The 25,277-nt window shown below is 40.8% G+C and overlaps 1 protein-coding gene across 5 annotated transcripts in view; it reads left to right on the forward strand.

The window, feature by feature from the left end:
* The first annotated feature begins 1,807 nt into the window (after positions 1-1,807).
* GBF1 (golgi brefeldin A resistant guanine nucleotide exchange factor 1) overlaps positions 1,808-25,277 on the forward strand; it is a 179,692-nt gene continuing 156,222 nt past the window's right edge. For all 5 annotated transcript variants that reach the window (XM_058188843.1, XM_058188844.1, XM_058188845.1 and 2 more), the window contains exons 1-2: positions 1,808-1,986; positions 15,684-15,789. In XM_058188843.1, the coding sequence (XP_058044826.1) occupies positions 1,919-1,986; positions 15,684-15,789 (174 nt within the window). In that variant the 5' untranslated portion in view covers positions 1,808-1,918. The remainder of the gene's footprint in view (positions 1,987-15,683; positions 15,790-25,277) is intronic.

A 25,277-nucleotide genomic window follows, 5' to 3' on the forward strand; every position in this document is an offset into this window, starting at 1 on the left:
CAGCGACTGAGAACAGAAAGCGGATTGTAATGTAGTTGTTAAGGTATTGAATTGCAACCAGGAAAACATTTCTCTAAGGCTAAGCTGTGGAGGAGGATCAGACTGGGTAAGGTTGCTCTCTCCACGAATCAGTGCTTCCACGACTGGCCAGCAAGGAATCAATAACTGTTTATTATTTTTACAAATAACTGAAGGCAATGGACCTACCCAACTCATCTTCCTCCTTCTCCTATTTTCCCCACAGCAACAAACTTGCGAGGTGGATTGAGCTGAGACTGGGCCAAGGCCAACCAATTGGCTTAACCACTAGACCAAATTCCAACCATTGATCAAACCTCTCTCTGCCCTAACTTTTCAAACTATTTGCCCTTTATATATACACGTCTGTTGTTATAGAATAGAATAGAATAGAATAGAAGAGAATAGAATAGAATTCAATTCTTTATTGGCCAAGTGTGATTGGACAAACAAGGAATTTGTCTTTGGTGCATAGGCTCTCAGTGTACATAAATGAAAAGATACGTTTGTCAAGAATCATGAGGTAAAACACTTAACGATAGTCATAGGGTAAAAATAAGCAATCAGGGATAAGATAGGATAGGATAAAATACAATAGAATTCTTTATTGGCCAAGTGTGATTGGACAAACAAGGAATTTGTCTCCGGTGAATAAGCTCTCAGTGTACATAAAAGAAAAAATATGTTCCTCAAGAATCATAAAGTACAACACCTAATGATAGTCATAGGGAACGAATAAGCAATCAGGACTAGGCTAGGCTAGGCTAGGCTAGGCTAGGCTAGGCTAGGCTAGAGTAGAGTAGAGTAGAGTAGAGTAGAGTAGAATAGAATAGAATAGAATAAAAAAATTTATTGGCCAAGTGTGATTGGTCACACAAGGAATTTGTGTCCGGTGCATAGGCTCTCAGTGTACACAAACGATAAGATACGTTCGTCAAGAATGATGAGGTAAAACACTTACCGATAGTCATAGGGTAAAAATAAGCAATCAGGAATAGAAATAGAAATAGAAATAGAAATAGAATAGAATAGAATATTGGCCAAGTGTGATTGGACACACAAGGAATTTGTCTTGGTGCATATGCTCTCACTGTACATAAAAGAAATAGAATAGAATAGAAATAAAATAGAATAGAGAATATATTAATAGAATAAAATAGAATAGAATAGAATTCTTTATTGGCCAAGTGTGATTGGACACACAAGGAATTTGTCTTGGTGCATATGCTCTCACTGTACATAAAAGAAATAGAATAGAATAGAATAGAAATAAAATAGAATAGAGAATATATTAATAGAATAGAATAGAATAGAATAGAATAGAATTCTTTATTGGCCAAGTGTGATTGGACACACAAGGAATTTGTCTCCGGTGCATAGGCTCTCAGTGTACATAAACGAAAAGATACGTTCGTCAAGATTCATGAGGTAAAACACTTCATGACTGTTTACAGTGGAGGCTGAAAATTAAGCACTGAGGAGCTTTTGAATCAGGCACACAGTTGAGAACTGTCGGCACAGCCGCGCACCTAAGCTGTCATATTTTCCTCAGCAAGGATTTGGGATCAGATATGGGTAAATGACGTGTCAATTAACTTGTCTCGTATCTGATTGGCTGTTCTACCAAGTCCCCCTCAGAATCGCCGACACTTCAGCCCGTCCCACAGTGTAAACCCGTCGATTCGATTGGAGAACAGCTCTATCTGTCATCTCAGGGTGATTCCCGATTGGCTAACCTGGATTGCTCCTCCCCTCCGCCCTTCCTCGTAGCCTCACGCAGCATGTTCGGTTGCGGTCGGTTTCCACGTCAGAGAAAAAAAGAGCGGAGCCGGTGTTGGTCGCTCCGAGGCCGCTTTTCTTCGGCTACGCGGGGCCTGTGGGGGCCGCTCCGGCTCCCGAAATGCCAAGGCGCCTCTCGACGCCCGCCAAAGCCGGCCCCGTTTTGAACGACGCCGCGTGGATGGAAGGGTGAGCGAGCGAGCGAGGGAAGGAAGGAAGGAAGGGAGGCGGGAGGGATCGAGAGGCTTAGGCCTCTTTTACCGGCGGCCGCGAGTCCAGAAGCCGAGCAACCCGGTTTTCCTCACCTTGGCCGCTTTAAGCCTGGCTGGACTTCAACTCCCAGAATTCCTCAGGCCAGGAGCCTCCAACCTTGGCCGCTTTAAGCCTGGCTGGACTTCAACTCCCAGAATTCCTCAGGCCAGAGGTCTCCAACCTGGGCCGCTTTAAGCCTGGCTGGACTTCAACTCCCAGAATTCCTCAGGCCAGAGGTCTGCAACCTGGGCCGCTTTAAGCCTGGCTGGACTTCAACTCCCAGAATTCCTCAGGCCAGAGGTCTCCAACTTGGGCCGCTTTAAGCCTGGCTGGACTTCAACTCCCAGAATTCCTCAGGCCAGGGGTCTCCAATTTTTCATTTTGGCTAAGAACTGCTGAAAGTGTCATTCAGCAATATCTTGAATTTTTTAAAGTTTTTTTTTTGTAGATATAAAAACCTATTAACTGTGTTCTGCCAATAGAACTGGGATACATGGTGATGTATACAATTTGCTTTTTAGGAATGTGTTTAATAAAACTAATTAACTTAGTTAACATTTATATTTTGGGAGCCGCAACTAAGTGATCTGATAAACTTTTCTCTTGAATATACTACAAATTTTTAACATGGAATATAAATGGAGTAAATGCTCTTCAAAAAAGAAAAAAGACTTCACTATGTGAAACAAGATGTAATTTGTTTCCAAGAAATATAAAAAAAGATGTGAAGTGTTTGATCTATAAAACTATGAGCAAAGAATTTATATCAGTGGGCTTAAAAGAGTAATAGAGTAATTTTGTACATCAATCCACAATTAAAATTGAAATTATTATTTACTGATGAACTCAGTAAATAAAATGTTGCAATTGAGGTTGAAATGCAATATTAAATCTTTAATTATTAAATAATTGTTGCTGTTTATGTTTCAAATGAGCATAAAATGAAGTTCTTTAATCATTTTATGAACCAGTTGACTATTTTTTATATGAGAACTGGTGCATGATGGGGTATTGGAATAGAGTAATTTCATAATTTAAATTTAATCAAGACAAATTATCAAAGTCTTTTTAATATGTTGGACAATCTGGCTTGTGGATTTTGGAGACAGAGGTATGGTACTCCAGAGAATACACTTATTTTTCAGAATGCCTTGTATCTTTTTCAAGAATTGATATAATATGAATTTCTAAGAATCTTTCAAATAAGATCTCTAGGATGGGAATTTTATCTAGAACTTTTTCTCACTACAATCCTTTCAGTTTGATACTTAAGCAAAAATCTTAAGCATCATGTTAAAAATTTAAGGTCCCCACAGGCCTTGGGCTTTCTTCCTACCTAGCCACTCACCCATCCTGAATGAGGCTGGATGCAGCGCACATGGGGAAGGGAGTTGTAGCACTCCTGCAGTTGTAAGCACCAACTGCTGCAACAATGAGATATTCTGTCATCTCTTGCCCGTTACTATTTAAGCATAGATAGATAGATAGACAGATAGATAAATAGATAAAAAGAATTCTTTATTGGTCAAGTGTGATTGGACACACAAAAAATTTGTCTTGCAAATGCTCTCAGTGTACAAAAAAAGAAAAGATACATTTATCAGGAATCATAAGGTACAATACTTAATGATAGTTATAGGGTACAAATAAAGCAATTGAATCATACTAGAAAACAATATAATTTGTAAGGATACAGCAACAAGTTACAGTCATATAGTCATAAGTGGGAAGAGATGAGTGGTAGGAACGATGAGAAGATTAATAGTAATGCAGATTTAGTAACTTGTTTGACAGTGTTGAGGGAATTATTTGTTTAGCAGAGTGATGGCGTTTGGGGAAAAACTGTTCTTGTGTCTAGTTGTTCTGGTGTTCAGTGCTCTATAGCTGGGGTCTCCAACCTTTTGGACCTCAGGGATCACCAAATTCATAATTTTAAATCCCACGACCACTGGGGGGGGGGAGGCTCAGCTGCCTTTCGGGCCTACCTGTCTGCTTCTGTGAGGCAGGAGGTGGGAGGTCTGAGAGAAAGTGCCTGATCCAGACACAGCCTGGAAACCTCTTTTGTATTCCTTCTCTCAAGAAGCTTGGTCAATCTGAGTGAAGGAAAATGAAGACAGGCAGACTGATGGTGGCTTGCTGATGTTGATGGGAAAGTCAGTCCCATATTCCAGAGCTGTAGTAGTCACAAGACTGGCCCTTTGGTCATTCCAGAGCAGCTCCTCCACCCGGGTGTACCGGCCTGCCAGGGAGCTGCACCCGATGGAGGGGCTGTTGCTGGATGACCAAAGGGCCAGTCCTGTGACTACTACAGCTCTGGAATATGGATATTGTGACTCCAGGCCCCGAACCTGGCCCCATGCCTGAAAGTGACTCAAAGAGTGAGGGGGAAGGTCCGGTAAGGCTTACCTCGGGAGCACCGATTCCTTTGGCTCGGCTCCAGGAGCCAAAGCCCCACCCCACAGGATATATAAGGAGCTTTGGGACTGTCACTCCACGGGAAGCAAAGTTTAGCTGGTCCGTTTCAAAAAGAGCTGAAAGTCTTGCTACGTGAGTCATTTGTTTGAACTTTGGCAGGCAGCTGCGATTTCTCTGCCAGGACTGATAAGAGCCATGAATCCCCTGGCTGAAGGCCAGCTTGTGGGTCTGAAGTGGGGAAGGAGACAGAATAATGGAACTGGCCTGTGGTGGGGCTGGAGATCTCCACCATAGGGGGTAGCAAGTGCAATGTGCAACTTTGCAGATGGTGCAACGTGCAAAAAGTACAGCCCTCACTGGCCGGAACGAGGTAATGGTGCTGTTGCAGTGGGAGGAGAGGACGGCCGAATGCAATGGCTGGAAGTTGCGGGAGTGAAGCGATACTTATATTTGCGCGGCATCAGCATTCTACCTTTGCCATGGTATATTTGCGCCAGCTGATGGCGCCAAGGCAGCCCTTGTCTCCTGCTGCTTTGGGCTGGGGGTGGTAAACCGTGTCTGGGAAGCACTACAGCAGAGAGAAGCAGCTGGAGTCAACTTTGCTGTCCATTGTGGATGCTAGATCGGCCCCCTGTAAACTCTCATCTCTCGAGGAACCCAGCCAAAGTTTCCCACCTACCGCTTTGGCAAGTGCTCCTCGAGAGACAGGAACTTCGGCTGGGCTCCTCAAGAGAAATGCAAATATTTCTCTGTGGACCACCAACATTTACTCAAGGACCACCAGTGTCCACTGCTCTACAGCGTCATTTTGAGAGTAGGAGTTGAAACAATTTATGTCCAGGATGTGAGAGGTCTGTAAATATTTTCACAGCCCTCTTTTTGACTTGTGCAGTATACAGGTCCTCAATGGAAGGCAGGTTGGTAGCAATTCTTTTTTCTGCAGTTCTAATTATCCTCTGAAGTCTGTGTCTGCCTTGTTGGGTTGCAGAACCGAACCAGACAGTTATAGAGGTGCAAATGACAGACTCAATAATTCCTCTGTAGAACTGGATCAGCAGCTCCTTGGACAGTTTGAGCTTCCTGAGTTGGCACAGAAAGTAGTAGTGTATTCAGATATACAGGAGGCATGCTAGGCAATTGAACCACTTCCACACGACTCGCCTCCGTAGAATTCTGGGGATCCGGTGGCAGGACAAGGTGCTAGACACAGAAATCCTCTCCAGAGCAGGCCTACTATCAGTTCATACCCTGATGAAAGGCCAGACACGCTGGGCAGGCCATGTTGCAAGGATGCCAGGCCACCGTATCCCTAAACAGCTCCTCTATGGTGAGCTGTCTCAAGGAAAGCGATCGCACAGGGGGACAAAGGAAGCGATACAAAGACACGTTGAAAGCCTCTTTCAAGTCCCCGGATATTGACATCACCTTCTGGGAAACCCTGGCACAGGATCGATCGACATGGCGCACGCTGATCCACCAAGGCTGCCAGACATCTGAGGACAGCAGAACAACTATAGCTCAAGAGAAGTGAGCACTCCACAAAGCCAGAGCTGCAAATGCTGCAACAATGGTACCCACACGGAATGTGTGTGTCTGTGTGTGTACATGCACACATGCACACACATGCGCGCGCGCGCACACACACACACGGAATGTGTTAGTAGCTTTTCAATGATGATCTAAATCTAATAAATAGATGAAGAATCTCACAGCCAGAAAGACCCTGTCTATTTCCTTAGATGTCACAGACTCAAACTCATCTGAAATTAAACCCACTTGATCAAATCCTAGGTACTTCAAGTGGATTAACCCAATAGGAGCCCAGTTCTTTTTTTTAATTTAATTTTTTAATTTTCTTTTAATACAAACATTCCATCTTTCATTAAACAGTGTGTCATCTGGGTATATAATTCTTTGTTTCTTAGCAATTAAACTTACCACCATATTCATTTCTTACATTCATTCTTATATTAATACTAAATAATAATAATACTGATAAAGTAACATAAACCTAACATTTCTCTTCTTTACTTACCTATTTTTACAATACATTGCTTTCATATTTATTCTCTAACCATTGGTAAAATGATTGCCATCTATTATAATTATCTGATTCTTCCTTTTCTTGAATTGCAAGTGTTAATCTGTTCATTTCTGCACATTCTAATATTTTCTTAATTACTTTTTCATCTATAAGGATCTCTTCACTTTTCCAGTTTTGTGCATATACAATTCTAGCTGTGGTTATTACATGAATAATCAAATATACAGCTTCTTTACTATAAATTCCTGGTAAAATTCCCATCAGGAATAATTCTGGTTTTAAATCAATATGTTGCATCATCTTCTCCAGTCACATATGAATTTTTGCCCAATATCTTTTTGCTTTCACACATGTCCACCACATATGATAATACGACCCGGGTGTCTCTTGACATTTCCAACATTTAGTTGATTTATCTTTAAACATTTTTGCCAGTCTTTCGGATGATAAGTGCCATCTGTAAAACATCTTATATAAGTTTTCCTAGTATGCAGTTGACAAGGTTAATTTGTAATTCCTATGCCATAGTTGCTTCCATTTATCTAGCTCTTATCGTGTGACCAGAGTTTTTCGTCCATGCTGTCATTGTTTCTTTGACTTGTTTTTCTTCTAATTTAACACTCAATAAGTAACTGTACAATTTTTTAATCATTGTCTCTTCTATTCCTGTCAATATCTTATCCAATTCTATCAGTTCTATTTAAAAACCATAAAGTTTAGCGTCCTTTTCATATCTAGATTGTATTGGCAACTGTGTATACCAATCCATACCAATCCCCTGCTTTTCCAGTTCACATTTCATTTTAAGTTCCCCCTTTTCTGACAAAATATCTTTATATCTAACAATATTTCCCATATTAATAATATTTGGATGGAAGGGAGGGAGAAGAAAGGATAGGAGGAGAAGAAGGAGGAGAAGATAGAGGGTTAGAAAGGATGGTAGTGAGAAGTGGGAAAGAGGAGGGGAAGTAGGAAAGCGAGGAGAAGGATGGTGGGGAAAGTCGAAGAAGGATGAGAAGGGTAGAAAGGATTAAGGGAGGGAGTGGCGGTCGAGCAGCCTTGATTGAGCATAATTTGAGTATAGGATCGATTGTTGGATAAGTGATTGTATTGTACACTGGTCAAATTGTGGGAATTATTATGGAAAATTAAAAAAAAATTGCCTTGAAAAAAAAAATTGGATGTATAAGTCTTCCATTGTCGAAAGCCAGACTGGTATATTCAAGTAGAGTTGATCTCTAATTTTTTCCCATACTAATAACAAAGCATTTCTTATATAGTGTCTTTGGAAGTAACCATGTATCTTATTTTTCCCATACCATAAAAAAGCATGTCAACCTAATTGCAGGTCATGTCCCTCCAATGTCAATAACCTTGTATTTCTCAATACAATCCATTCCTTCATCCAAGTTAGCGCTGCTCCCTGGTAATATAATTCCCAGTTTGGTAGTCCAAACCCTCCCCTAGCTCTTACATCTTGTAACATTTTTAGATTGATTCTTGCTTTTTTCCCCTGCCATATTATCTTATTGAGCTCTTCAAAATATTTTTTCTCCAATTTTATCGGGATTGTTTGGAATAAGAACAATACCCTAGGTAATATGTTCATTTTAATTGTAGCTATTCTTCCTATTAACGATAATTGCAGGTATCCAAATCTACCTCAATTTGCTTTTTTAGCTTATAATAGTTGTCTTCCTTAATTGTTACACATCTTGCTGTTAATTGTATCCCTAAGTATTTTACTTTTTTTGTAATCTGGATATCTAATCTCTTCGTCAAGTCCCTTTTCTGTTTTTCTGTGATATTTTTTGCTAAGATTTTCATTTTGTCATTAATTTTCAGTCCTGCCACCTCACCATATTCTTCTATTCTTTTAATAGCTTTGGTCCTGTTTCTTGGATCTTCTAAGATAAATACCAAATCATCTGTGAATGCCTGCAACTTATATGCCTCCTTTTTTATTTCCATACCCTTTATCTCCTTATCCTGTCTTATATTTCTGTTTAATACCTCCAGCGTCAATACAAATAGCAATGCAAATAAAGGACATTCCTGTCTTGTACCCTTTATAATATTAAGCTTTTCAGTCATATCTCCATTTTCTATCACCCTTGCTGATTGCTTATGATATATTGTCTTAATCATATTAATATATTTTTCTCAAAAATCCATAACTTTTAGTTGTATCAGCATAAATTGCCAGTTCACGTTTGTCAACGGCCTTCTGAGCTTCAAGGAAAATCAAGGCCATTTGTTTCCATGGATGTGCTTCTTAATATTCCAGTGTGTTCAAGATTATTCTCATATTGTCTTTAATTTGTCTCTTAGGTAAAGAATCCATTTTTATCTGTATGTATAAACTCATTTAAGAATCTCTTTAGTCTTTCTGCTATAATTGAAGCAAATATCTTATAATCCCATATCATAAAAAAGCATGCCAACCTAATAGCAGATCATGTCCCTTCAATGTCAATATCCTTGTATTTCTCAATACAGTCCATTCCTTCATCCACGTTAGCGCTGCTGCCTGGTAATATAATTCCCAATTTGGTAGTCCAAACCCTCCCCTAGCTCTTACATCTTGTAACATTTTTAGATTGACTCTCACTTTTTCCCCTGCCATATATATTTCACTATTATCTTATTGAGCTCTTCAAAATATTTTTTCTCCAATTTTATCAGGATTGTTTGGAATAAAGACAATACTCTTGGTAATATGTTCATTTTAATTGTAGCTATTCTTCCTATTAATGATAATTGCAGGTTTTTCCATCTATCCAAATCTACCTCAATTTGCTTTTTTAGCTTATAGTAGTTGTCTTCCTTAATCGTCATACATCTTGCTATTAATTGTATCCCTAAATGTTTTACTTTCTTTGTAATCTGGATATCTAATCTTTTCATCGTCCCTTTTCTGTTTTTCTGTGATACTTTTCACTAAGATTTTCGTTTTGTCCTTATTAATTTTCTGTCCCGCCACCTCACCGTATTCTTCTATTCTTTTTAATAGCTTTGGTCCTGTTTCTTCCGGATCTTCTAAGATAAATACCAAATCATCTGTGAATGCCTGCAACTTATATGCCTCCTTTTTTATTTCCATACCCTTTATCTCCTTATCCTGTCTTATATTTCTGTTTAATACCTCCAGCGTCAATACAAATAGCAATGCAAATAAAGGACATTCCTGTCTTGTACCCTTTATAATATTAAGCTTTTCAGTCATATCTCCATTTTCTATCACCCTTGCTGATTGCTTATGATATATTGTCTTAATCATATTAATATATTTTTCTCAAAAATCCATAACTTTTAGTTGTATCAGCATAAATTGCCAGTTCACGTTTGTCAACGGCCTTCTGAGCTTCAAGGAAAATCAAGGCCATTTGTTTCCATGGATGTGCTTCTTAATATTCCAGTGTGTTCAAGATTATTCTCATATTGTCTTTAATTTGTCTCTTAGGTAAAGAATCCATTTTTATCTGTATGTATAAACTCATTTAAGAATCTCTTTAGTCTTTCTGCTATAATTGAAGCAAATATCTTATAATCCGCATTCATCAGAGAGATCGGTCTGTAATTTTTTATCTGTTGCAAGTCTGCATCTTCTTTCAGTATAAGAGTAATACATGCCTCCATCCACAATGTTGGTATTTTCACCTCTATCAGCTGGTCATTGAATACTTCCAACATCATATTACTTATAACATTTTCTAGTGTTTTATAGAGTTCTGCTGGTAATCCATCTGGACCCGGTGTTTTGCCGTTCTTTTGCTTTTTGATAGCTTCTGTGAGTTTCATCATTGTTATTCTTTCCTCTAGTGCCGTTTTAAATGCCTCGGGTATTGTAGGTAATTCACCTTTTTCCAAATATTATTTTTTCTTCTGAGATTGCCTCTTGCTTATATAATTTTTCAGAGTAGTCATGGATCATTCCCTTTTTTTCTTCATTTCTATAATGTAAAGTCCCTTTCTCATCCATTAATTGATAAATTAGCTTTTTCTCCTGCTCTTTTTACAGTCTATATGCCAACCATCTTCCCGATTTATTTGCATTTGCAGAAAAGTTTTGTTTAGTTGTCTTAATCTTTTGTGCTGAGTCTTCTTTTTCTATTAAGACTAGTTTATTTTTTTCAAGTCATTTGATTTTTGATGTTCTTTTTTCGTGGGTCTTTTTGTAGTTCCATCTCTAGCTTCTTATATTCCTCTTCTAATTGTTTTGGAGTTAGTCTTTTCTTTTTATTCCTCTTTCCCACATATAGAATAGAATAGAATAGAATAGAATTTTTATTGGCCAAGTGTGATTGGACACACAAGGAATTTGTCTTGGTGCATATGCTCTCAGTGTACATAAAAGAAAAGATACCTTCATCGAGGTACAACATTTACAACACAATTGATGATCAATATATCAATGTAAATCATAAGGATTGCCAGCAACAAGTTATAGTCATACAGTCATAAGTGGAAAGAGATTGGTGATGGGAATGAATGAAATGATTAATAGTAGTGCAGATTCAGTAAATAGTCTGACAGTGTTGAGGGAATTATTTGTTTAGCAGAGTGATGGCCTTCGGGAAAAAACTGTTCTTGTGTCTAGTTGTTCTGGTGTGCAGTGCTCTATAGCGTCGTTTTGAGGGTAGGAGTTGAAACAGTTTATGTCCAGGATGCGAGGGATCTGCAAATATTTTCACGGCCCTCTTCTTGATTCGTGCAGTATACAGGTCCTCAATGGAAGGCAAGTTGGTAGCAATTATTTTTTCTGCAGTTCTAATTATCCTCTGAAGTCTGTGTTTTTCTTGTTGGGTTGCAGAACCGAACCAGACAGTTATAGAGGTGCAAATGACAGACTCAATAATTCCTCTGTAGAATTGGATCAGCAGCTCCTTGGGCAGTTTGAGCTTACTGAGTTGGCGCAGAAAGAACATTCTTTGTTGTCCTTTTTTAATGATGTTTTGATGTTAGCTGTCCATTTGAGATCTTGCGATATGATAGAACCCAGAAATTTGAAGGTTTCTACTGTTGATACTGTGGTGTCAAGTATTGTGAGAGGTGGAAGTATGGAAGGGTTTTCCTAAAGTCTACCACCATTTCTACGGTTTTGAGTGTGTTCAGTTCCAGATTGTTTTGGTTGCACCACAAGGCTAGTCGTTCGACCTCTCGTCTATATGCGGATTCGTCATTGTCTCGAATGAGACCAATCACTGTTGTGTCATCTGCGAACTTCAGTAGCTTAACAGATGGATCATTGGAGATGCAGTCATTGGTATACAGAGAGAAGAGAAGTGGGGAGAGCACACAGCCTTGGGGGGCCCCTGTGCTAATTGTACAGGTATTTGATGTGATCTTGCTTAGCTTCACCTGCTGCTTCCTGTTTGTTAGGAAGCTTGTGATCCACTTACAAGTCTGTTCCGGTACCTGTAGCTGGTTTAGCTTAGTTAGAAGAATGTCTGGAATGATGGTATTGAATGCTGAACTAAAGTCTACAAAATGACCCTTGCATAGGTCTTTGGAGACTCAAGATGTTGTAGGATGTAGTGCAGAGCCATATTAACAGCATCATCTGTTGATCTATTTGCTCGGTATGCAAATTGCAAGGGGTCTAACAGCGGATCCGTGATGGTTTTCAGGTAGGAAAGCACTAGCCTTTCAAAGGTTTTCATGACTACAGATGTTAAAGCAACTGGTCTGTAGTCATTCAGTTCCTTGATGGTGGGCTTCTTGGCACTGGGATGATGGTAGGCGTTTGAAGCAGAAGGAACATAACACATCTCTAGTGATTTATTGAAAATATGGGTGAAGATGGGGGCCAATTGGTCAGCACAGACTTTTAAGCAAGAAGGAGTTATCTTGTCTGGGCCTGGAGCTTTTCCTGGCTTTTGTCTGTGAAATAGGTCCTGCACTTCCTTTTCTGTGATCACTAGGGGTTGTGAACCCAATGAAATGGAGTCAGTTGTAGGAGGCTTGGCTGTTGTTGGTGTGTCTGAGATGGGGGTTGTGGAGATAGGTGGCTGTAGTTTCCTTTCAAACCTGCAGTAAAACTCATTCAGGTCATCTGCCAGTTGTTGATTACCTTCAGCCTGGGAAGGAGGTTTGCCATAGCCGGTGATATTTTTAAGAGTTTTCCACATTTGCTGGTTCATTTGCTGAAAACTGATTCTTTAGCTTTTCAGAGTAGCTTCTTTTTGCTGCTCTGATCTCCCTTTATGTTATTGCCAGTCCTCTAATGTATGCTTTTGCTGTATCCCATACGGTTTTTAATGATGTTTCTTCTTTTCTATTCTCTTTGAAGAAGAAGGCCAGCTCGCTTTCCAAAAATTGTATAAATTCTTTTTCTTTTAAAATTGTTTGGTTCATTGTCTATCTTAGCTTCTTTTTTTGTCCTCTGCATATAATTTTCATTGGATTATGATCCGCCCATGTATCCCTCGTCAAGCATCTAATTCTTCCATACCTAATTGCATACCTAATTCTTCCACCACTTTAAAAAATATTTTTGGAAGTGTCTTCCTAGCTCTTTTTTCTTTTAAAATTGTTTGGTTCATTGTCTATCTTAGCTTCTTTTTTTGTCCTCTGCATATAATTTTCATTGGATTATGATCCGCCCATGTATCCCTCGTCAAGCATCTAATTCTTCCATACCTAATTGCATACCTAATTCTTCCACCACTTTAAAAAATATTTTTGGAAGTGTCTTCCTAGCTCTTTTTTTTCTTTTTTAGTTTTATAGTCCAATTCTGCATCCACAGTTGCATCGAAGTCACCTACAATACATGTATTCTCATATTCCAGTTCTTAAAAAAAAGGAGTCCAGTTCTGAATGTATCTAAGCAACTTCTTCTACCAGATAGCTTATGTTCTTAATGTATATTCAGAGTCACTCTTTGGTTTATGGTCTCATTTATTTATTTATTTATTTTATTTATAATTACATTTTTATACCGCACCATCTCCCGAAGGACTCAGGGCGGTGTACAGCCAATACACATAACACTATGATATAAATATAATAAATATAATAAATAAACAGTATTTAAAACAATTTAAAAACAAATATTTAGTGGCTGAATCACTAAAACGGTCGAAGACCAATTAAAACCCATTAAAATTTCACTAAAATACATTCTTAGGCTAGTCCCGCTCGGTGAAATAATAAAGTCTTTAGTTCACGTTTGAAGGCCCGGAGGTCGGGGAGTTGGCGTAACCCCGGAGGAAACTCGTTCCATAGGGCTGGTGCCGCCACAGAGAAAGCCCTACCCTTGGGGGCCGCCAACCTACATTGTTTGGTCGATGGCACCCTGAGGAGGCCCGCTCTGTGGGAGCGCACAGGTCGTTGGGAGGCAATCGGTGGCAGAAGGCGGTCTCGCAAATACCCCGGTCCTAAGCCATGGAGCGCTTTAAAGGTGGTAACCAGCACCTTGAATTGCACCCGGAAAGCTACCGGCAGCCAGTGCAGGCCGTGCAGGATGGGTGTTATATGGGAGCAACGTGGTGCCCCCTCATGAAAGAGTGTGTCTACAGTTTCAGAGTAATTCTTGATACTTGGATGATGCTAGTTTTCAAGAGATAATACTAGCAAATGAAATATTTGCAGATGCATCTAAAGCATTATTTGTGACATATCTACTGGCCATGTATTTTTAATTGGTTTCTAGTTCTATATAGCATATATTTATTTAGTGTGATAGCAGTCTTGAGTGTTCTAGGGAAAGATGATGATGATTCTGAGTGGTTTATAATGTAATAAAACAGCCCCTCTGCACTTGTGCTGGCCACCCACGCAGTCCTATGCACCTGGCCTGCATGGTGCTCCCGGAGATCCTCCCTGACCTGCATAGCATCTCTTGTGCACTGTTGTGCATCCTTTCAAATTTGTCTGGCGCCTCTTGCTCACTCCTTCAACCCTCTGTGACCCATGCTGACTCCTGTGTACCTCTCCTGCCCTGCCCTCCAGACTATCTGTGCCCTGCATGGCGCCTCTCACATACCCCCTGCACAGTGCCTTCCAACCCTCCTCCCTACGTCACAGCAGCCACTTTCCTGCTTGTAAGCCTGGGACTTGCAACTTCTGGTGGCTTCCCCATTGACTTTTGTTGTGAGAAGCTGGCAAAAAGTTGCCTTCCTAATGACTATGGGATTCAGTTAACATTGTTTACCAGGACTACAGGGATTGCCTTCACTAAGTGATGTTGTCATGCTTTATGACTATTCGTTAGCAATGAAATTTCTGGTCCTAGTTGCCATTATAAGTTGAGGACTACCTTTAACACCAAGAAAAGCTCTGCAGTATTTTTTAAAGATCTAGAATAAAGAGATGTTTGATTGTATTTTAAGAGATAATGATAAGTTTTTAATGTTGATTATACTTGCTCGGGATGAAGGGGGAAGTTTCTTTTATTTTTATTTTTTAATCTTTTTCTTTTTTCCATTTTCTGATTTTTATCTATTTTGTACTATAGATGTATATGTTTTACTTGTATAATATAATCCTTAATAAAATTAAGGGAAAAAAGCATTGATTTGGAAAAAAGTTAAAATACATAAATAGTAGTCAGAACAGTGCTTGGCAAAATGTACTAAGAAGGATACAGCGATGTTTGTGAAAAGTGGGATTGGAGGAGAAAGAGAAGCAGCAGGATAACAAAAGGCAGGCTAAAAAATTAATTGGGGCATGAATGAAAAATAAAGGCAAGAAGTAGCATGAAATGCATTAGGGAAAGCAGGGTGATATATCTTATTTGAGATCAGATAGGAAAAAAAACAGTATAGCAGTATTTCGGAACTGACTATTTAGTGAGAAATCTAGCAGTGCATTGAAGGGGAGATACAGCTGAGAAGGTGAAGAAATGTAATGGGGCATAAGTAACCTTCTTTGGACTTCATGCAGCCCAGAACCCTCACTTTTTGTACCCCTATACGCCAGTGTTGTGGTATGAAAGGAACTCTTTTTATTATAGTTTTTGTGAGTTTGTAAATTCAGTGTTCAGTAACAAATAACTATCAATTAGGGTATATAAAATAGACTGCTCTGGTCAATTCAGATCATTGCTACTTTCCCTAAAAATGTCTTCTGTCTCTTTTCAACATTTTTATTTTGGGGCATTTCTAATTATTTGATCAGATGTGGGGAAAATGGCTCTTTTGGTGAAATAGTAACTTGATGTCTCTGTTTTAGGACTACCAGGATTGTAGATAAGAATATTTACACTGTACAAGGTGAAATCAATACAGTAATAGGAGCCATAAAACGGAGTGCAAGATGGAGTACTCATGTACGTTTGGTAAGTTACTAAAAATGGATGAATTGTATTAATTAAAACCAAATTTGTCTAATAGAATTTATCTTTCAATGTTAAGTATTTAAGAGAAATAATAATTAATGATCCTATGTTAATATTTGCAATTTTAATCTTTTACTATGTCGGACCCAGTAACTTGAAATGATTTTAGAGGAATCACAAATTGATTCTCTAAACAAGCCCAAAGGGAATGATAATATATATTTTTTAATTCTACATAAGAGATTAGAATAAAATTCCAGTGATGAATTTGAGAATCTGGTAAATTAAACTCACCATTATTATAAAGCAATCTCATTACTTATGGAAATCAGTGGGTCTTTTCTTTGATTTTATCAATCTGTGCAACATACCTAATAGGAATTAGCACTGGAATTCCTCTTGAAATGCATCAGTCTACAAGTTAATTTGACTACATTAATCTTGAGACTCAAAGGCAATTTTAATCAACAATTTATACCCAGTGCAGTTTAATCTATGCATTCAGACATATTTCATTCAGTGTATTTTAGGTAAAATAGCGTCCCAACTATTTGTTACAATCCAAGCTAATTGTAAATCCTAATTTTTGATAGCAATCTGTAGCTATTTTAGCTATTTTTCCCCCAGTATATCCTAAATATAAGATTCATTTATTTATATAGTGCATTCAGAAAGTATTCAGACCCTTTCACTTTAGTCAATTTTATTATGCTGCAGACTGATTCTACAGTTGTTGAAATTCATTTTTTCCTCATTAATCTTTATTCAGTACACCATAATGACAGTTAAAATAGAATTATAGAAATGTCTGTAAATTTATTAAAAATAAAAAACTGAAATACCACATTGGCGTAAGTATACAGACCCTTTACAACAACACATGACATTTAGTTCTGGTGCTTTCCATTTCTCTTGATCATTGCTGGCATGTTTCTACACCTTGATGGAGTTGACCTATGGTAAATTAAATTGATTGGACGTGATTTTGAAAGGTATGCACACCTCTCTATAGAAGTCCACACAGCTGACAATGCATACTGTAGCAGAGCCAAAGCCATGAGGTTAAAGAAACTGCCTGCAGAACTCACAGGATTATTTCAAGGCACAGTTCTGGGAAAGCGACAGTAAAATTTCTGCTGCACTGAAAGTTCCTAAGAGCACAGTGGCCTCTGTAATTCTCAAATGGAAGAAATTTGGCGCAGCCAGGACTCTTCCAAGAGCTGATGGCTCCATCAAACCTAGCAATCGGAGGAAGAAGGGCCACAGTAAGAGAGGTAACAAAGACCCCAGTGGTCTTGAAAGCCTACTTCGAATTCGTAAAAAAGTACCTAAAGGACTCTCCGACTTTGAGGAACAAATTCTAAGCTGGCTTTCATGTTTTTTGTACTGAGGAGAGGCTTCCATCTAGCCACTGTGCCATAAAGCCCAGATTGGTGGAGGGCTACTGTGATGGTTGTTCTTCTGAAACTCTCTTCCATCTCCGCACAGGATCACTGGAGCTCAGTCAGAGTGATCATTGGGGTCTTGGTGATCTCTCTTACTAAGGCCCTTCTCCCCTGATTGCTCAGTTTGGCAGGGCGACCAGCTCTTGGAAGAGTCCTGGGTACGCCAAACTTTTTCCGTTTGAGAATTATAGAGGCCACTGTGCTTTTTTTAGGAACTTTCAGTGCAGCAGAATTTTTATTGCAGCCTTTCCCAGATCTGTGCCTTGCAATAATCCTGTCTCTGAGCTCTGCAGGCAGTGTCAGGTCTCTGCTGGAATGCTGCCATTCTGAAGGGGGAGAAGGAGGTTTGGTGGGGGAATGTTTTGCATGCTTTTGCGTTTGCTGTAACAGCTTGGGAGCTTAAGGAGGAAAATCCCAGTAAATACATGCTGGTTGCCAAAAGCTTGACTTTTGATGTAACTGGGGATGCTGCGAAGGTCATAAATGCAAAGACTGGTGGTAAGTCACTTTTTTCAGTGCTGTTGTATTGGTCGCTAAATGAGTGGTTGCAAGCCGAGGATTACTGGTAGCCGCTGTCAGTATTTAGGTCTCTATGTATTTAGGTTTCTATGCCCATAGCCACATCCAGTCAGTCACATGAGGAGTTAGCCACGCCCACCAGTCACATGACCACCAAGCCACACCCCAAAATAAGCCACGCCCACAGAACTGGTACAAAAATTTTTACCCCCCCCCCCTGTGGCCCGGGCCTTTGCTTATTTTTCTGTATTTGGCCCTCACTCAAAAAACTTTGGACACCCCTGCTTTACAACAACACATGACATTTAGTTCTGGTGCTTTCCATTTCTCTTGATCATTGCTGGCATGTTTCTACACCTTGATGGAGTTGACCTATGGTAAATTAAACTCACCATTATTATAAAGCAATCTCATTACTTATGGAAATCAGTGGGTCTTTTCTTTGATTTTATCAATCTGTGCAACATACCTAATAGGAATTAGCACTGGAATTCCTCTTGAAATGCATCAGTCTACAAGTTAATTTGACTACATTAATCTTGAGACTCAAAGGCAATTTTAATCAACAATTTATACCCAGTGCAGTTTAATCTATGCATTCAGACATATTTCATTCAGTGTATTTTAGGTAAAATAGCGTCCCAACTATTTGTTACAATCCAAGCTAATTGTAAATCCTAATTTTTGATAGCAATCTGTAGCTATTTTAGCTATTTTTCCCCCAGTATATCCTAAATATAAGATTCATTTATTTATATAGTGCATTCAGAAAGTATTCAGACCCCTTCACTTTTGTAAATTTCGTTATGCTGCAGTCTGATTCTACAGTTGTTGAAATTCATTTTTTTCTCATTAATCTACATTCAGTACCCCATAATGACAAAGTGAAAACAGAATTTTAGAAATGTCTATAAATTTATTGAAAAGAAAAAACTGAAATATCACATTGGCATAAGTATTCAGACCCTTTACAACAACACATGACATTTAGTTCTGGTGCTTTCCATTTCTCTTGATCATTGCTGGCATGTTTCTACACCTTGATGGAGTTGACCTATGGTAAATTAAATTGATTGGACGTGATTTTGAAAGGTATGCACACCTCTCTATAGAAGTCCACACAGCTGACAATGCATACTGTAGCAGAGCCAAAGCCATGAGGTTAAAGAAACTGCCTGCAGAACTCACAGGATTATTTCAAGGCACAGTTCTGGGAAAGCGACAGTAAAATTTCTGCTGCACTGAAAGTTCCTAAGAGCACAGTGGCCTCTGTAATTCTCAAATGGAAGAAATTTGGCGCAGCCAGGACTCTTCCAAGAGCTGATGGCTCCATCAAACCTAGCAATCGGAGGAAGAAGGGCCACAGTAAGAGAGGTAACAAAGACCCCAGTGGTCTTGAAAGCCTACTTCGAATTCGTAAAAAAGTACCTAAAGGACTCTCCGACTTTGAGGAACAAATTCTAAGCTGGCTTTCATGTTTTTTGTACTGAGGAGAGGCTTCCATCTAGCCACTGTGCCATAAAGCCCAGATTGGTGGAGGGCTACTGTGATGGTTGTTCTTCTGAAACTCTCTTCCATCTCCGCACAGGATCACTGGAGCTCAGTCAGAGTGATCATTGGGGTCTTGGTGATCTCTCTTACTAAGGCCCTTCTCCCCTGATTGCTCAGTTTGGCAGGGCGACCAGCTCTTGGAAGAGTCCTGGGTACGCCAAACTTTTTCCGTTTGAGAATTATAGAGGCCACTGTGCTTTTTTTAGGAACTTTCAGTGCAGCAGAATTTTTATTGCAGCCTTTCCCAGATCTGTGCCTTGCAATAATCCTGTCTCTGAGCTCTGCAGGCAGTGTCAGGTCTCTGCTGGAATGCTGCCATTCTGAAGGGGGAGAAGGAGGTTTGGTGGGGGAATGTTTTGCATGCTTTTGCGTTTGCTGTAACAGCTTGGGAGCTTAAGGAGGAAAATCAGCCCATCTGCACCGGCTCTTTCTCAGCCAATTCCAGCCTGATATTCAAGGTTGCAGTACCCCGAAGACAACCTCTTCTCACCATCATGTCTTGGAGTTTTTCAGAACACCTTTGTGGCATTTCATTGGCTTTGGATGGACTCAGGACATTGGGGTGGGGTGAAGGTTGAAGGGGATAGTTAGCCTAATGCTTCGTGTGCAAATTCAGACTCCGCCTGACTTCTCTGCAGTCACTCTCTCTCAGTAAAAGTTTCTTTTGAAATGCAAACTGCTTCAAGGGTTTTACTTCCTTGAGAAAGTAGCTGAGGCAGGTCCTTACATCAGGTGGAGTCTTCAAACAGGTCAGGGTGCCTGCTCTACCATGGGGACCATGCAGACAATGTCGGCACAAGGTAGTGATCAAGAAGAAACTGAATGCTGGGGCGAAGCTTCAGACAAAGTTCAGCTGGGCATGAACTCCGCTGGTGTTGTGCCTCGTCCGCTTTCCCCGCAGCTGGGGCCTTCTTATCTGCTTCCGAACGCTGAGGAATGTCCTAGCATGCCTCCCGGCCCCAGCCCTGGCTCCATGCCCAGACAGGCTGAGGAAGAAGAAGTGCCTCCAGCCCCCAGCCCTGGCTCCATGCCCAGGCAAACGGAGCAACTAGACCCCTCCCCCTCCCCCACAGCATGTGAGCTTGAGGAAGGTCAATTACCAAGAGCTGCAGACTGGAGTGACCCTCGCTTCAGGAGAATTGATAAGCGGCGTCAACAGAAGGAAGGGAGGGGCAGGCCGGGATAAGTGCTGAGTCATGGAGCCACACCCCATGGCCTATATAAAGGATCTGCTTTCTGGCATTCTCTGAGTCAGGCAAAGTCTACCTTATCTTGCTGAAGTCACTTTCTGGTCGTCTGCCTGTCTTGAGAACTTTGCTAGGACTTTGGCAGAGCTGCACACCTGATTCGGATTTCCCTGATTTCCCTGACCCGGCCGTCAGTGGAGGAGTGGGACACGACAGCTGGATGGGTGGAGGAAGCCGCCAGCCTAGGAGACTCAGCAAAGCCTAGATGGTCCATAGGTGTTGGAAAGAAGAATAAAAAGAATCACCCTCACCCGAGGCAGTTGTTGGAAAGGATGGAAAGAGGAGCTGGGAATGCTGGGGGACAAGGAGAAGGAAGGGGATGATCCCGACCATGCCAGCCATGCAATTCAGGATGGATGCATTTCAAAGCTTGAAAGCACAAGAGGCCCTGGCTCACATATCAGGGGGGACGGATAGACCCAGCTGGAGGAGGGAGATGGAAAGGCCTCATCCCCGGACACCATGGAAACAGTGATGGCCATCCCGGCAGGGACCCCACAGAGGCGCAGGGGCAGGAAATGATCCAAGGCTGGGAGATGGCGTGGCTCCTTGCAGACGGAAGCCCCCTACCGGGCATGAAATTCAATGGAGATCCTCAGCAGCTGGCATGTTTCCTGACCCAGGTCCTCACCTGTATGCAGGAATATGAGAATGAAATCCCCACTGAGGGGGCTAAGGTCAGAGTCATTACTCTGGTATTAGAGGGAGCTGCAGTCAGGTGGATGGTAACCCTCCACAATGCCAATGCCTCTGAGCTGAGGAATTCCAACTGATTCATGACTGCCCTGAGACAGTAATTTGAAGACCTCCTAGCTGACCGGAAGCCAGAGATTGCATCAGAACTGTGAGGCAGGGGCACAGACCAGCATCCGAGAACACGGAGGAATTTTGAGACCTGGCCTACCACCTCGATTGGCCAGAGGACATCCTCATGAGTTCAGATGGCCTGAACAACGACCTGTACAATTCATGCATTGGGGGGGGGGCTCCTGTTCGTCTCCATGGCTGCTGTGTGCTGACTGAAGAGGTAGAGATCAAACAAAACCGAAACAAGTATTGTAGTGGCAAAGTGTGGAAGAAGTCACACACACACCCCAAGAGAAAGAAGGAAATTGCTAAAGCCAAGCCCAGCCACCATGCTCTTCTGCCTGCTTCAAGTGTGGAAAAGAAGGCCATAGGGCAGCAGAGTGCTGAGCAAAGCGCCCCATCAAAAAAGAAGCAGCAGCGACAAGACCACAATGCCGGGCAAAGGAGACGGTCCTAAAAGGCTTGGAGATCATGGAGTTCACTCCCTCCCCCAAATGAGAGGAGAGAACTCTGACCCCACCGGAGGAAGACCCGGGGCTAACGGACAGCGAGTTGGATGACGGCCCCTTGGTAAGTGGCCCTATTGCACCCGTAACTGTGCCCATAGAATTACAGCTCCCAGGAACAGGACGGAAAGCCTCCTTAAGAGCCCTTCTAGACTCAGGGTGCACCAGGTGCCCTGTGAGTCCAGCTCTGGTGGAGAAACTGAAGATTCGCCCAAGGAGACTCAAAACCCCAACTGCATTTTGCTAGCTGAATGGCTCAGTTGTGGGAGGCATCCCTGCCATGTTTGTCACTGAATCCCTGGGAATGCAAATGGGTGCCCACTCAGAGACGTTAAACTTTATAGTGACCCCAGAAATGGAGAGGCCTCTTGTCCTAGGATTAGCCTGATGGAAACGGTGGAACCCACAGGTGGATTGGAGAAAGGGACTAGAAAAATTCCCACCAAATGGCAAACCCCAACGTAGCCGAGAATGCTTAAATAAGGGAGTTTTATGCCAGAAAACGGGAGCTGCAATGCAAGAGAGACTCCTACTGGCCATCCCGAAGGAATAATGGGACTTGAGGGAAGTTTTCAGTGAAAAGTCAGATGAGCTTTCCCCCCCATCTGCCAATGGACTGTGCCATTGAAATTGTTCTGGGAGCCAAGCTACCGAAACCGAAGCTCTATTCGATGACTCCCAGAGAATTAGACGAGCTCTGCACATTCATTGACAAAAACTTAGCTATGGGTTTTATCCAACTAGTCAGACCCCAGGTGGCCGCCCCAGTTCTGTTTAGAGAAAAAAAAAGATGGGTCTCTGTGTGGATTATAGATCTCTGAACACCATTTTTTTTTTTTCATTTTGTCATTATGGGGGTACTGCATGTAGATTAATGAGAAAAAAATGAATTTCAACAACTAGAATCAGATTGCTGTATAACAAAATAGACAAAAGTGAAGGGGGTCTGGGTGTTATATAGCTTGAAACAGTATGACTTTACACAACCTCAGTAACCTGAAGTAATGCTGTTAAAGTTATTGTCCAAAATACACTAAGTATGTCAGAATATAGCATATTATAACTTTCTTCTATATTATAACTTCCTACTTAGTAATAAAATTAAGACAATATTTTGTTGTGTAAAATAATGGCAGTGTAAAAAATGCAATTCTTCTAAGAGTTATTAATGTTCTAGGCTGAAATACAATTTATTTATTTATTTATTTATTAATTAGATTTTTATACCGCCCTTCTCCCGAAGGACTCAGGGCGGTGTATAGCCAAAAAGATAAAAACTCAGAATATATACAATTAAAACAAATTTTTTTAAAACAGAGCATATTAGAAAAGGCCGACATTAAAAATTTAAAAAATTAAAAAATTAAAACCCTAACACAATAAAACCCCAATTAAAATTAATAAAACTATAAAGCCAGTCCCGCTTGAATAAATAAGTATGTTTTTAGCTCACAGCGAAAGGTCCGAAGATCAGGCACTTGGCGTAGGCCAGGGGGAAGTTCGTTCCACAGCGTAGGAGCTCCAACAGAGAAGGCCCTGCCCCTGGGGGCCGCCAGCCGACATTGTTTGGCGGACGGCACCCTGAGAAGACCCTCTCTGTGTGAGCGTACGGGTCGGTGGGAGGCAAAAGGTAACAGCAGGCGGTCCCGTAAGTACCCGGGTCCTAAGCCATGGAGCGCTTTAAAGGTGGTAACCAAAATCTTGAAGCACACCCGAAAGACTACAGGAAGCCAGTGCAGACTGCATAGCAGTGGTGTTACGTGGGAGCAACGAGTGGCTCCCGTTACTACTCGCGCAGCCGCATTCTGGACTAACTGCAGCCTCCGGGTGCACCTCAAGGGCAGCCCCATGTAGAGAGCATTGCAATAATCCAAACGAGAAGTGACCAGAGCGTGAGTGACCGTGCATAAGGTCAGATTATTATTATAATTATCCTCAGACTAATAGCAAGCACTAACTACAACTACGTAGTGGTATGAGCGTATGAGGTTAGCTATTGCAGAAAGTACATGTGGACTGGAATCATAGACTTTCCCGTATAGTAAAGGCAAGTTTGCTCTGCAAAAGGAGCATTGTTATACCTTCCCTTCTGTACTGTAAAGGGCAAGAAGTTAATATAGCCATATCATAGACATGAATATAATGGACATGAATATTGAATGTTATCTTTGATTTTGTATAAGGATAGTGGTTGGGCCAGATGACATATGTATATACTTGAGAAATTTATTCCATTTCTATAGCTCCTCAAAATTTTACAATTCGTTTAAAGATTGCAAAGGAATCATATGTATATAATTAGACGTTATCTATATCAGGAGTTCCTAACCCCCGGACCACAGCTCTCTACTGGGCCTGGCTTATTTGTAACTGGACTGCATGAGCGGCTGGCTGGCGCACATGGGCGTGCGCAGCTCAACTTGCATGAGTGGTAGGCTGGAGCATGCACATGCAGCTCAGCTTGCCCAAGTGGTGGGCTGGCGCGCACACAAAAGTTGAGTTGTGTGTGTATCAGCCTGCCACTCGTGCAAGTCGAGCTGCGTGTACGCATGCACCAGCCTGCCGCTTGCATGGCCCAGTTCTCCCTCCCTCCCTCCCTCCTGAGCCTCCAAGCCGTGAAGGTTGGGGACTGCTGATCTATATGTTTAATAGTACTGTTTATAACTGACAGATGTTAACTGGATTTTTGAAATAGTGTTTTAGATGTTACTTCAGCTGGTAGCATAGTAAGTTTCCAGCTTTATCACTAGATTCTATTTTTTCTTAGTTCATTTTAAGAACTATTCCATTTATTTATTTATTTATTTTATTTGTCACACAGTATATATAAACATAAGCATGAAATAATTATACAATATATAAGCATATATATTTGTGTAGTTGCCTTAGTTTATTCTTATTCTTATTTATTTCTTATTTATGTACTAACCTTATGTGCTGCTCATCTCACCCAGAGGGACTCTAGGTGGCTTACAATTGTAAAAACCTGCAAGATAAAACATTAAAGCATTAAAACAAGAAATATTAACAATAAAATTGAGTTAAAATTGACAAGATGGGAAGAAGGGAGCAACTTAGCAGTCACTGGAGCATGATCTGATATTCCATTTGGACCAGTAGAAAACTCTTATCACTTGCTCCATCAGATTTTGTTGGATCTTAGATTCTTGACCAAATTAAGTGCTCAGCAGCTATCAGGATAATTGACACCTCTCATTATCCCAGTTATATACCTCCGAAGGACTAATGTGATGCTGGAAGATGTCATTTATAATTTTGCTTGCTCATATAGTCTGTGAAAAAGAAACCCTCACCTGAATGTATTATTTTTGTTTCTCTTTTTATTCTTAGCTAAACGCTTTTGACAAGATTTTCATGCTCCAATGCCTAAATTTCTGTGCACATGCGTGTTT

The sequence above is a fragment of the Ahaetulla prasina genome, chromosome 6 (genome assembly GCF_028640845.1).
Source record: "Ahaetulla prasina isolate Xishuangbanna chromosome 6, ASM2864084v1, whole genome shotgun sequence".
Lineage (NCBI taxonomy): Eukaryota > Metazoa > Chordata > Lepidosauria > Squamata > Colubridae > Ahaetulla > Ahaetulla prasina.